The 13,755-nt window shown below is 45.8% G+C and overlaps 1 protein-coding gene across 1 annotated transcript; it reads left to right on the top strand.

Moving 5' to 3' along the window:
* The first annotated feature begins 1,047 nt into the window (after positions 1–1,047).
* On the top strand, positions 1,048–2,760 carry LOC137562344 (piggyBac transposable element-derived protein 4-like). The gene has a single exon (XM_068273681.1). It carries the CDS (start codon positions 1,048–1,050, stop codon positions 2,758–2,760), a length of 1,713 nt encoding a protein of 570 aa, XP_068129782.1.
* Positions 2,761–13,755: the final 10,995 nt, after the last annotated feature.

Here is a 13,755-nt window from a genome sequence, read left to right as displayed (position 1 = left end):
AGTCTTCCCTCCACCCTTGTCTTGCCCTGAGCGCCTCTCCACATCTGTATATCCTTGTATCATTGTATATATTTATTGTCCAGCGCTGCGTAATATGTTGGCGCTTTATAAATACTATAAATAATAATAATATACTACTACTAATTTCTAGAATGTAATATCTTTATCTGATTTTTTTAAATGCAGGACATTTTACCTGTTTTCCTGGAATGCAGCCACTTTAGCCCTCCTGGCGGTAACCCCGACCTGAGCTCGGGGTAGGAAAAATCAGCTGTTATAGGTAAGCCCGAGCTCAGGTCGGGGCAGTGAAAAAACTGCTGTGCCTGCGTACTGGAGTCCCACGCGCCGATCGGCGCTGCTCAGTGGGACTCCTACACCTCTCCCCCAAAGTTTGCTACAATTATCTGGCTGCCGGGATCCCCATATCCCCGGTAATCTTGCGGGGACCCGGCGGCCATGTGATCAGAGCAGCGGTGGCGGCGGCGGCACATTTACCTTTGAAGCAGGAGTCCCTGTGCGATCGGCGCTCTCCAGGGACTCCTGCCTCTCTCCCCCAGCAGCAGCGATGTTTGTCCGGCCTCCGGGACCCCCATATCCTGTTATTCTCTTGGGGACCCGGCGGCCAATCAGAGGAGCGGAGGGCGGCGTGACGTCATGGGGGTGGGGGGGGAGATTTGAAAAATGTTATTCTTTGGCTGCAAAGTGCATTGTATTGGATACACATGAATCAAATTCATGTGTATCCAATACACTGTTGCCATTTGGTTGTGAGCTGTGCTGTGAGCTGTGAGCTGTGCTGTGAGCTGTGAGCTGTGCTGTGATCTGTGCTGTGATCTGTGCTGTATACACTGATCTTCCTACCGACCTCTGCCTGGATTTTTGACTACCCTTTTTGCCTTCTGATTCTGCCTGTTATTGGATTTCTGTGTACCGACCTCTGCCTGGATTTTGACCTACATTTTTTGCCTGGTGATTCTGCCTGTTATTGGATTTCTGTGTACCGACCTCTGCCTGGATTTTTACTACGCTCTTTTCCTGTCACCTGCTATGGCATCATCCTCGAAGCGTCTCACAGCGGAAGCGATGATGCAGTTCGAGGACAGTGATCCGGATTTGCAGTCACTGGAGGACTCCAGTGACAGTGATGCGCCTGGCAGCCTGTCGTCTGATTCTGACAGCGACTCCATCACCAGCAACACGGAGGAGGTTAGTGACGCACGTGTTTGGTGCCCAGTCAACACCACTCAGGCCCCACCCCCGGCCCCCCGTTTCCCTTTTACTGGAGAGCCCGGCTTGAAGGTTGAATGTGATCACTGCCCCCTGGCCTACCTGCAGCTGTTCTTCAGTGACGCTGTTATTAATAAAATCGTGGTGGAGACGAACCGCTACGCCGCGCAAGAAATTGCTGCTTCACGAGGTCCCTTTTCCAGGAGCAGGATGTGGGAGCCTATCACCAAGGAGGACTTGTGGCTGTTCCTTGGACTAATTATTCTGCAGGGGGTGGTGGGGAAGCCCCTGCAGAAATGGTACTGGTTGACGAACAAAATAATCGCTACCCCCTTCTTTGGCACGGTAATGTCGGAGTACCGTTTTGGACTCATCATGAAGTTTCTACACTTCGCAGACAACTCCGCCTTCGATGAGTCAACCCACCCAGCGCCAAAGTTGAAAAAGATCTGGGAAGTTTTTCAGCTGGTGATGGAAAACTTCAGCAACACTTATGTGCCCCAGAGGGACATAAGTGTGGATGAAAGCTTGATGGCGTACAAAGGCCGACTGTCCTGGATACAATACATCGCGTCCAAGAGGGCCTGGTTTGGAGTGAAGTCCTACATGTTATGCGAGGCATCAACGGGCTACATCTGGAACAGCATACTGTACACCGGGAAAGGGACACAATTTAACCCTGCTTTCAGCAGCTACGGGGTGGCGACTTCATCCGTGCTATCTTTGGTGGAGCCCTTGTTGAATAAGGGGTACTGTGTGATCACAGATAATTTTTACAGTTCACCTGAACTTTTTGAAATACTCATCAGGAACAAAACTGATGCCTACGGCACCGTTCGTCCTAATCGGCGAGAAATGCCTACTGCCTTCGCCAAGCAAAAGCTAAAATCTGGGGACAGTGTGGCTTGGCAGAAGGGAAAAATGTTGGCACTCTGCTGGCGTGACAAGAAGGACGTGTGTACGCTCAGCACTGTCCATGATGCTTCATCTGCCACCACCACAACGCGAGGAGGGAAAGTTCTGGACAAGCCACAAGTCATCCTGGACTACAACCATACAATGGGTGGGGTGGACCGAGCTGACCAGGCGATGACATACTACCCCGCAGTCCGCAAACAACAAAAAAAATACTACAACATTTTTTTTCGGCATCTGCTGGAACAATCTCTGTGGAATGCGTTCATTTTGTATAAGCAACGCAGTGACAGACCAGGAACACATTCCGACTTTATATGGAAAATGTGCGAAAGCATATGTCTGAAGTACCAGACTTCATCAGCAGATGTGCGAATTGGGCGCCGTGCATCATATGTTGTCAATCCTGAGCGCCTCAATGGCCGCCACTTTTTAGACTATATTCCACCCACTCAAAAAAAAGATGCTCCAACTAGGATGTGCGTTGTTTGCTGCAGCAAGACAGATAGCAAGGGTAAGAAAGTCCGCAAAGAAACCCGTCTCTACTGCCCGGACTGTAATGTCGCCCTGTGTGCTGTTACATGTTTTAAAATCTACCACACACGGGAGGTGTATTAGTTATACACTGTACTGCATGTACATACTGTATATATAATCTGCTGCTTCTTTGTACAGTTTTGCTATTATTTCAGTTTATTGATAAATTTAATTTTTTCAGCAAATTTGTGTTACAGTCTTTTATTTATATGCAGGATATCTTACAGGCCTTTATTCTGATATATTTTGGTGAGTTAAGACTTAATAATTGGATGCCTACAATTCTTGAAAAAAATGTACCGCTTTTGACTCATAATTCCAGACAGAAATGAACCGCCAGGAGGGTTAAAAGGAACTTGTTTCTTTCCCTTTAAAGTGAACCTGCGGACTAAAAATCTACTCAGCAGAACTGAAAAGGCTTGGTGATTCTTTAACAGTTTCACAGCATCAGAACTTTGTTTTTATTACAAAAAGCATCATTTTTAGCTGCAATTTTAGCTAAGCTCCACCCATTAAAGAAAACTGCCCGGGCTTTTTTTCCCTGATGCTGTGCAAAGTATGATGGGATTTCCTATGTTGTTATTCACGTTGCCTAACAACTGGGAGGGTTGATCAGAACACAGGACAGTTGGAACTGTGTCTCATGCTCCCTGTCACCTCCTTTCAACCAAAAAGATGGCTGCCCTCATGAAATCAAACATTTGTCTGTTCTTTTAAAACAGGGTGGGTAAAAGATTATATTACCTATCTATTTTAATTAACATAACTAATGACAGTATGTTTGGTTAGGCTGAAGTTCCTCTTTAAACAAAACCAGTTGCCTTGCAGTCCTGCTGATTGTTCTGGCATGGGTAGTGTCAGTCACAAAACCGAAACAAGCATGCAGCTAATCTCGTCTTTTGAAAATGACTACACTCTGTGTGTCCTACCTTTGCTACTTGCATAAGTTAGTGGACACGCTGCACCATTAAAACCAGGTAAAAGGTATGATTATGCAGAGAGGAAGTTAGCAGAAGAGCTGTAGGAAATGACAGGATGCATCTTGCATGGTCTTTCCATGTACTACTGCCACTACTATTGCATTAAGTGCAGTTACAGTTTTATTGAAAGGAAGAATATTGTGCCACAAAATATTATCATTGTCAATAATAATAAAATAAGTGAAAACATGATGCCAAGAGGAACAGAACTTTCCCATCTGTCTTCTAAATTAGTCATTTACATATCTTCCAGGAGCAGGCTCTGGCAAGCAAGCAACCCATTTATAGTTTAGGCTGCAGAAATAACTAGGTAATAAGTGAATTCAAAGGATTTGTTATAGATGAGTCAGTCATCAAAAGACAATTACAAAACATAATGTCAGAATCAAAAGCAAAGTCTAGCATGCTGTGTTGAAACATTACGAGTACTGTCTTCCAGGCTATTATCAATTATTATGCCAAGCAATGAGGACATTTTCTACTACCCCTATTAATTATTTAACTACTCTCTTTCATCTGCATCCCTTTTTATTTCTATGTATACAACTTAACAAAATGACTACCTTTACACAGGCCTCAATGTTGATGTTTTGCACTTTAGAAAGGTTATACAGTTTCTCTGTAAACGAGCATTTTACACCAAAACTGTTGAATTTCTGCATTTTGTTTTCTGCTTTCTGCTTTTCATCTTTTTCCTGCTTTTTCTTTTTATTTAACACATTTTATTTTTTTGTTTCCAGTTTTCGTTTTCCACTTTTCACTTTTTGGAATAAAAGTATGATTGCCCATTGGATTCATGGATGTTGCTTCTCTAGTTCTTTTTTATATGGTTTATTGCACTTCACTACTGTCCACTATAAGAAGTTTGGGGTTAGAGCACTCTCTTCAGTTGACTAGAGAAATACAAATAAGTTGAAGCAGAAATATGCAAATGTTTAAAATCTATGCTGCTTGAAAATGGACCAATCCTATCCCATGCTTCCAAGACTGGACTAACCCATTCACAAGCTGCATAGATTTCCATCATAATTGCCATAATGTTCGTAACTGTACTAAAGGGTCTTCGTCTTTTTCACTCAAAAAGTGGAAATCGATCAAGTTCATAATAGTACAGTTTTTTCCAAACATATCAGTATTAAAGTGGAATATAACCCTGCATTTCAACTTTGCTCTAAAACTATTATTTACAGCATATTATATGCAAAAAGCATTTTTTTTACTAGACCAGCATTGGAAGGGTTAAACACAGAGGTTTCAAGTTCCGTGGAGAGATATGCAGAAGTTCAGATTGTTACATTCTATTTAGTTATATGTATCTATTGATAAATGTTACACACTCTTTGGCTGTCCTCCAAGCTCCTTCTCAGTCAGAGAGATGAGTCACATTCAACACTTAGATACATTTATGTAAACAAAATGTATCTATTTCAGCTTCGGATGTGTCTGCAGAAATCTCCAGGAACGTTAAAGCCCTGTGTAACCCTTCCAATGCTGGTTTAGTAAAAAAAAAAAAAATGCTGGTTGCATATAATATACTGTAAATAATGTTTTAGAGCAAAGTTGAAATGCAGGGTTATATTCCGCTTTAATGATGATCCTCATTTTAATCTGTTTTTTAACATTCAGTACAGCAAGCCACTAAAAATAAAGGGGGCAAAGAAAAAAAAAGAAAGCAACATACCAAAACAAATGAATCTAACCCATCCCTGAACTTTTACAGTATTTTTACATGACTTAAAAATCACAGTCCAAGCCTCAGTATGTTTAAAATGGCTTATAGTTCTATCTAAATTGTTTATTTAGCCGTGATACACACACTCGAGCTGAACTACTGGCCTCAGCAATTATGAATATCTTTTGCTTTGGTTACTTACTGATGGCATCTTCTCTTTGATTTCTTGGAGCAGCTAAAAAATATCTAAAGGTCAAGAGGGTGGGAGTGTATAAATGAAGGGAAAATGCGTTATCTGCAAAAGCTGTGTTAAAAGCTAAAGCCTGCAGAATCAACATGATATGCATAGAACTGCATTGTGGAAATAATTGAAGCCACATTTTTTCACTTTGGACTTTCATTCCATCCAGAACCAGGCACCACTAAAATGTCATGAAGTGAGGGTGGCACGGCTTTCTATTACTTGATCTTTTTCAATTCAAAATATGCCAGTTAGGATCTGACATTTCTGACTTGTTTTAAATGTACAAAAAATGGAGCCCTCTACGTTATCCTTTCATACACTTTTATTGGTCATCTTCAAGAAGCAAACATCACAAGGTTCCTGTTCCCAACTTAGAAGGAAGAGGGGGGGGGGGGGGGGTGTAGACTATAGAAATGTACAAGCAAAGTATAAATCAATAACTACAGAAAAACTTGGATGAGTAGGGTCTGTGGATACAATATGAGTGTGGATACAATATGAGTGGGGGAGGATGGCACAGCTGTGGAGTCTATGTCCATAAATATACCAATATATCAGATATGACATAAAATATTCCCTGATGTCAATCTTATTCTTGTTGACTGTGAATGGTGAATTTTCACAAAACTTTTGCTAAAATATAGAAAGATTCTCAGAAATGCAATATAATATATATATTCTTATAAATGGCCTAGGGAAGCTCAGATTCAATAAACCATGCTACACCTGTGTTAAAGCAGAAAGTACTATATATACTTGGCTACAAGTCTAGAAATATAGGTCTGACTCACAGTACAAAAGTATAGGGGTTACCATATATGCGAGTAAAACCCAAATTCCTCCTTTTATAGCCAGGATGGGAGGACCCCTCACTCTCATCCTGCACACATTGGCGAAGCGGCCAGCATGCTTTGACCTCCCCCTTCTCCAGCCTAGTCACCACCACACCCAAAGGGAGGGTTGCCTCTCTCTACCCCCCCCCCCGCCCCCATGTGTAATAAAATGCACATCAAGTGCCGCAGCGAAAGAAAAACCACTTACCAAGTCCAGTGCTGGGTGCCATGTCTTCCCTGAAAGAGTTATTGGCTTCACTTGGGGCCAGGAACACAATACTTTATGCAGTGCAACCATTAACCCCTCCTGGTATCCAAGGCACCACAGTAGCATCCGTTAACTCCTCCTGGCCCCCAGTAATGATAATCCTAATCGGCTAATTATGGATTATGCAAAATTTCAGATAAATATTTTGGAATTATGGCCAATGGCCCTACATAATTATAATTGTACACTGACAACATTTAGAACACAGCTTAAATACAATGGACATTAAAAAGGAGATACATTGTTTTGCAGCCATAAATAAATGTAATCGAATGCCTTAATTACAACATCAAGAGTGTCTGACAGGGATGCTAGCTAATTTATGACTAAAAGATAAGACCACTTATTTGCTTGAACATCACATACCACAGACTCAGACTCGAACAAACAAGTGGTCTCATCTTTTTGTCATAAATTAGCAAGCATCTCTGTGAGACCCTCTTGAGATTGTAATTGAGGCATCCAATAACATTTATTTATGGCTGCAGAACAATGTGTATCATTTTTAATGTCCATTGTATTTAAGCTGTATTCTAAATGTTATCAGTATACAGGAATAAGTCTGATGAAGGCTTCATAGCCAAAAGCTTACTCTTTTTCTTCAAAGTTAGCCAATAAATGGGATCAACTTGATTCAAAACTTCTTCCTATGCTTACACTGAGTACTTCCTGGAAACACAGAGATCCATGCAGACAGAGTGGTGAGATTTAATCTTTTTCACTTTTACTTATTATTGAGTGCTGCAATAACTTTTCTTCTTTCTTTTCTGTTAAAACTTATACTAGAGTCATTAAAAATTCCAGCTTAAGAGTCGAGATGGGCCGAACGGTTCGCCGGCGAATAGTTCCAGGCGAACTTTGGTGGTTCGCGTTCGCAGAGAACCGGGAACTTTTTTTCAAAGTTCGGTTCGCCCATAGACTTTAATAGCCGCCGACTTTAACGGATAATAGCAAAGTCCCCTTACATAGTAGAAACACCAAAATTGTTGGGAATGTTAAGTGGAATAGTGGGAACAAGAGGAAAACATTTTTTTCAAAAATCGATTTTTTTGAGAAAATCAATTTTAAAGTTTCAAAGTAAAATGAGCCGATTCATAAAAAAATGAACTGATTCATTAAAAAGAACCGGATGATTCAAGAACCGTTAGTATAGCAGAGAATGCGTCCTGAGCAGGACGTGAAGCTGCCGGCTCCGCTGCTGTCTCTCCCCACCTGCCTTCACCTGTCACCCTCACCTAGCCTGGCACCCAGTGCACCCATAGGTGCCAGGCTAGGTGAGAGTGACAGGTGAGGAGGTGGGGAGAGACAGCAGGAGCCGGCAGCTATGCGTCCAAAAGGACGCATTCTCTGCTATCTGGGAGGCATCGGAGATATTCAATCAACTTAATTGAAGATCGCAACATAAGAGGATACAGTTCGTTGGATCATTTACCGTGGATATTGGCGCGGGAAAACTTTTTTTAAGGTTCAGGTAAGTATTTATGTGTAATTTAGAATAATAAAATACTTTTCTCGTGGTTGTGTTTTTATTTAATTTAACCCTTTGTGGAAATGGGAGGGGGGTGAGCATCTGGGGTCCCCTTCTTAAAGGGGACTCCTAGATGCCACCATGAACCCCCCCCCCAGGGAGTCGTCGCCCCCACCTCCTCCTGGGGCACCGGAGGTGGGGAAGAGCCCCTTGTCCATGGATTGGACAAGGGCTCTGGGGGGGGGAAGGGGAAGGCTTGGCTGCCCCCCCCCCCCGGAGCCCCCCATACCATGGACCATGTGGGCTGATATAGCTCAGGGTGCGAAGCCCCAGTCGGCCGGGGCTCCGCATTCTGGCTATCCCAGCCTGCATGGGGGACAAGGGGTTACAGAGGCTCGGGAGGGGGGACCCCATGCCATTTTTTTCACATTTCCTACACACAGCAAAATAAAAACATTTTTAAAGGACTTCCGAGGCCACAAATGTGAAAAAAAGTTAAATACCTTTTTTATAATCCATATCCATTGAGGATGCCATCCGCACCCTCCCGTTAATTCCGCCATGGCTCCAGCACTAATAATGGCCCTGGTCGAGTCCCGACCCCTCTGAACGGGTCTGGTTCTCAACTCATTCCCCCCTCAATATGGCCGCCACAGATTGCCGCTGCTGCGCAGTCCGCATGGATGCAATTGTGGCTGCGCAGCTCTAGCACTTCCTCCCCATGTGTCCGATGTATGCACGCATATTGATGACGCGGCAGGAGGAGGGTCTAGAGCTGCGCAGCCGCAATCGCGCCTATGCAGACTGCACAGCAGCGGCAATCTGTGGCGGCCATATTGAGGAGGGAATGAGAGCCCGACCCGTTTGGAGGAGTCGGGGCCCGACCGGGGCCGGTATTACTGCGGGAGCCATAGGGAATGAACGGGAGGACGCGGATGGCGTCCTCCATGGATCTGGATTATAAAAAGGTATTTAACTTTTTTCACATTTGTGGCCTAGGAAGTCCATTAAATATTGTTTCCAGCTATCTTTTTAACATATCCTGCAAATTTGGTGTTGCTAGGATGTAAGGGGCCTTTGCTATTAACTGCTAAAGTCGGCGGGTGATGATGATAACCAACCAGAATTATAGGGGTGCAAAAGTGCTGAATTCTGCCATAGGCTTCCATTAGGCTCCCTTTTTCACTTTCAAAGATCTCAAATCTTTTCAAAGGGCTAGCATTGTAGGGACTCTTAGGGGGATCATGACTGGTGAGTTTCGGGCCCCTAGGCCAAAGAGGTCATAGCCTAGGGCAGGGGTGCCCACACTTTTTCGGCTCGCGAGCTACTTTAAAATTTGCCAAGCCCAGGAGATCTACCAACATTTAGGTAGCTAGGTATACGTGCCTTCAGTATAGGTAGATAGGTATAGGGGCCTTCAGTATAGTTAGCCAGGTATAGTGTAGTTAGGTGTGGGTGCCTTCAGTATACTTAGCCAGGTATAGTGTAGTTAGGTGTAGGGACCTTCAGTATAGTTAGCCAGGTATAGAGTAGTTAGGTGTAGGTGCCACTCACCTCCCTCCAGTTCCAGCGGCGGTGTCTGGGGTTCCTCCTGGTCTCCCCTCCTTCGGCCGCGCTGGCTAGAGTCAGGGGCGGCGAGCGAAGGGGGGCGGCGGGCAGCGTGCGCTGACGCATTGTGCCCAGCACTGCCCCCAGCTATGACGTCGCGGCGTCCTCCATTCCCGCTGCGCCGCCCCTCTCCTCTCTGCCTCTTCTGATTGGCTAGCGGCCAACAGTGGTGCAAAAGTGGTAAAATCCCCCATAGGCTTTCATTGGGTCTCCTATTTCACGTTCCAAAATCTCACACCATTTCAAAGGGCATTGGCTCAGCGGTGGCAAAACTCACCAGTCATGATCCCCCTAAGAGTCCCTACAATGGTAGAAAATGTGCTGCTAAGCCATCGCCCTTTGAAAAAATGTGAGATTTTGGATAGTGAAATAGGGAGTCAATAAAAGCCTATGAGGGATTTTACCACTTTTGCATCCCTGTAACTCTGGTTTGCAGAGATGTAGGGAACCCATCTTTGGAGTCCAAGTCTAACAATATGTCTTCTACCTGCATGAGACATTTCGTGAGATTCAGACGTTGCTAATGGCCATGGCTGCGATTTATGTACGTCAGAATCGCCACCATTGAAATTGCCCAAATAAACAGGTTTTTGTGATCCTAGGCTATGACCTCTTCGACCTAGGGGCCAGAAACTCACCAGTTATGATCCCCCTAACAGTTCCTACAATGCTACAAAATATGCCACTGCTGAGCAATTGCCCTTTGAAAAGATGTGAGATTTTGGAAAGTGAAATAGGGAGCCAATAAAAGCCTATGGGGGATTTTACCACTTTTGCATCCCTGTAACTCTGGTTTGCAGAGATGTAGGAAACCCATCTTTGGAGTCCAAGTCTAACAATATGTCTTCTACCTGCATGAGACATTTCATGAGATTCAGACGTTGCTAATGGCCATGGCTGTGATTTATGTACGTCAGAATCGCCACCATTGAAATTGCCCAAATAAACAGGTTTTTGTGATCCTAGGCTATGACCTCTCTGGCCTAGGGGCCCGAAACTCACCAGTTATGATCCCCCTAACAGTTCCTACAATGCTAGAAAATTTGCCACTGCTGAGCCATCGCCCTTTGAAAAAATGGGAGATTTTGGATAGTGAAATAGGGAGTCAATAAAAGCCTATGGGGGATTTTACCACTTTTGCATCCCTGTAACTCTGGTTTGCAGAGATGTAGGGAACCCATATTTGGAGTCTAAGTCTAACAATATGTCTTCTACCTGCATGAGACATTTCGTGAGATTCAGACGTTGCTAATGGCCATGGCTGCAATTTATGTACGTCAGAATCGCCACCATTGAAATTGCCCAAATAAACAGGTTTTTGTGATCCTAGGCTATGACCTCTCTGGCCTAGGGGCCCGAAACTCACCAGTTATGATCCCTCTAACAGTTCCTACAATGCTACAAAATATGCCACTGCTGAGCAATTGCCCTTTGAAAAGATGTGAGATTTTGGAAAGTGAAATAGGGAGCCAATGAAAGCATATGGGGGATTTTACTACTTTTGCACCCCTGTAACTCTGGTTTGCAGAGATGTAGGGAACCCATCTTTGGAGTCCAAGTCTAACAATATGTCTTCTACCTGCATGAGACATTTCGTGAGATTCAGACGTTGCTAACGGCCATGGCTGCGATTTATGTACGTCAGAATCGCCACCATTGAAATTGCCCAAATAAACAGGTTTTTGTGACCCTAGGCTATGACCTCTCTGGCCTAGGGGCCCAAAACTCACCAGTTATGATCCCCCCTAACAGTTCCTACAATGCTAGAAAATTTGCCACTGCTGAGCCATTGCCCTTTGAAATGGTGTGAGATTTTGGAAAGTTAAATAGGGAGCCCAATGAAAGCCTATGGGGGATTTGACTACTTTTGCACCTCTGTAACTCTGGTTTTCAGAGATGTATGGAACCCAACTTTGGAGTAAAAGTATAACAATATGCCTTCTATGTGCATGAGACATGTCGTGAGATTCAGACGTTGCTAACGACAATGGCTGCGATTTATGTTCGTCAGAATCTCCACTAGTGTTGGGCGAACACCTGGATGTTCGGGTTCGGGAAAGTTCGCCGAACATGGCCGCAATGTTCGGCATGTTCGGGCCGAACCCCGAACTCCCCGAACATCCTGCTTTTGGGGGCCCTATGGGGTCGCAGGCATAAGGGGGGAGCATGCCCCGATCGCGGGGGGGGGGGGGGGGTCGGAAATTCCCCCCGCCCCCTCCGCTAGTGCTCCCCCCTCTGCCCGCTTCCCCATACAAAAGTTTCAGGAAGTACCGGTCCTGTGGTAGTGGGTGGCTGGCAGTGGGCGGCACTGTGAAGTGAGTGACTGAGGAGGAGGAGTCCGGAGAGTGACGCGTTGAGGGAGGCCGGGCAGCGGGCGGTTCAGCAGTAGTACGGTACTACTGCCTGTGAAGTGAGTGACTGAGGAGGAGGAGTCCGGAGAGTGACGCGTTAAGGGAGGCCGGGCAGCGGGCGGTTCAGCAGTAGTACGGTACTACTGCTAAACCGCCCACTGCCCGGCCTCCCTCAACGCGTCACTCTCCGGACTCCTCCTCCTCAGTCACTCACTTCACAGTGCCGCCCACTGCCAGCCACCCACTACCACCGGACCGGTACCTCCTGAAACTTTTGTATGGGGAAGCGGGCAGAGGGGGGAGCGCTAGCGGAGGGGGTGGGGGGAATTTCCGACCCCCCCCCACGATCGGGGCATGCTCCCCCCTTATGCCTGCGACCCCATAGGGGGGCAGTATTCGGCCGAACAGGGCCCTGTTCGGCCGAACAGGGGCCCTGTTCGGCCCTGTTCGGCGGCCAATTAGTAGTTCGGGGCGAACCCGAACTTAAAAGGCCGAACACCATCAGGTACGAACTCGAACATCACCCGAACAGGGTGATGTTCTGCAGAACCCGAACAGTGGCGAACACTGTTCGCCCAACACTAATCTCCACCATAGAAATTGCCCAAATAAACAGGTTTTTGTGACCCTAGGCTATGACCTCTTTGGCCTAGGGGCCCGAAACTCACCAGTTATGATCTTCTTAAGAGTTTCTACAATGCTAGAAAATTTGCAACTGCTGAGCCATTGCCCTTTGAAAAGATTTGAGATTTTTGAAAGTGAAATAGGGAGCCTAATGGAAGCCTATGGCAGAATTCAGCACTTTTGCACCCCTATAATTCTGGTTGGTTATCATCACCCGCCGACTTTAGCAGTTAATAGCAAAGGCCCCTTACATCCTAGCAACACCAAATTTGCAGGATATGTTAAAAAGATAGCAGGAAACAATATTTAAAGGACTTCTGAGGCCACAAATGTGAAAAAAGTTAAATACCTTTTCATAATCCAGATCCATGGAGGACGCCATCCGCGCCCTCCCGTTCATTCCCCCATGGCTCCTGCAGTAATACCGGCCCCGGTTGGGTCCCGACTCCCGACCCTCCGAACAGGTCGGGTTCTCAATCCCCACTCAATATGGCCGCCACAGATTGCCGCGGCTGCGCAGTCCGCACAGACGCGATTGCACCTAGGGCCTCCTCCTGCCGCGTCATCAATATGCGTGCATACATTGGACACGTCGGGAGGAGGACCTAGAGCTGCGCAGCCGCAATCGCATCTATGCGGACTGCGCAGCTGCGGCAATCTTTGGCGGCCATATTGAGGGGGGAATGAGAACCCGACACGTTTGGAGGGGTCGGGACCCGACCGGGGCCTGTATTACTGCAGGTGCCATGGCGGAATGAACGGGGGGGGGGGGGGGCGCAGATGGCATCCTCCATGGATCTGGATTATGAAATGGTAATTAACTTTTTTCATACTTGTGGCCTCGTAAGTCCTTAAAAAAAATAAAAAAATATATATATATATATATTCTGGGATAGCCAGAATGCGGAGCCCCAGCCGACTGGGGCTTCGCACCCTGAGCTATACCAGCCCGCATGGTCCATGGTATGGGGGGCTCCGGGGGGGGGGGCAGCCAAGCCTTCCCCTTCCCCCCCCCAGAGCCCTTGTCC

Source organism: Hyperolius riggenbachi, chromosome 3 (genome assembly GCF_040937935.1).
Source record: "Hyperolius riggenbachi isolate aHypRig1 chromosome 3, aHypRig1.pri, whole genome shotgun sequence".
NCBI classification, from domain to species: domain Eukaryota; kingdom Metazoa; phylum Chordata; class Amphibia; order Anura; family Hyperoliidae; genus Hyperolius; species Hyperolius riggenbachi.
Note: the sequence above shows the minus strand (reverse complement) of the source record. Positions and strands in the feature narration are given on the sequence as shown.

Bases quoted from the DNA above. Each gene is read 5' to 3' on its own strand.
- LOC137562344 (XM_068273681.1), top strand. From the start codon at position 1,048: ATGGCATCATCCTCGAAGCGTCTCACAGCGGAAGCGATGATGCAGTTC.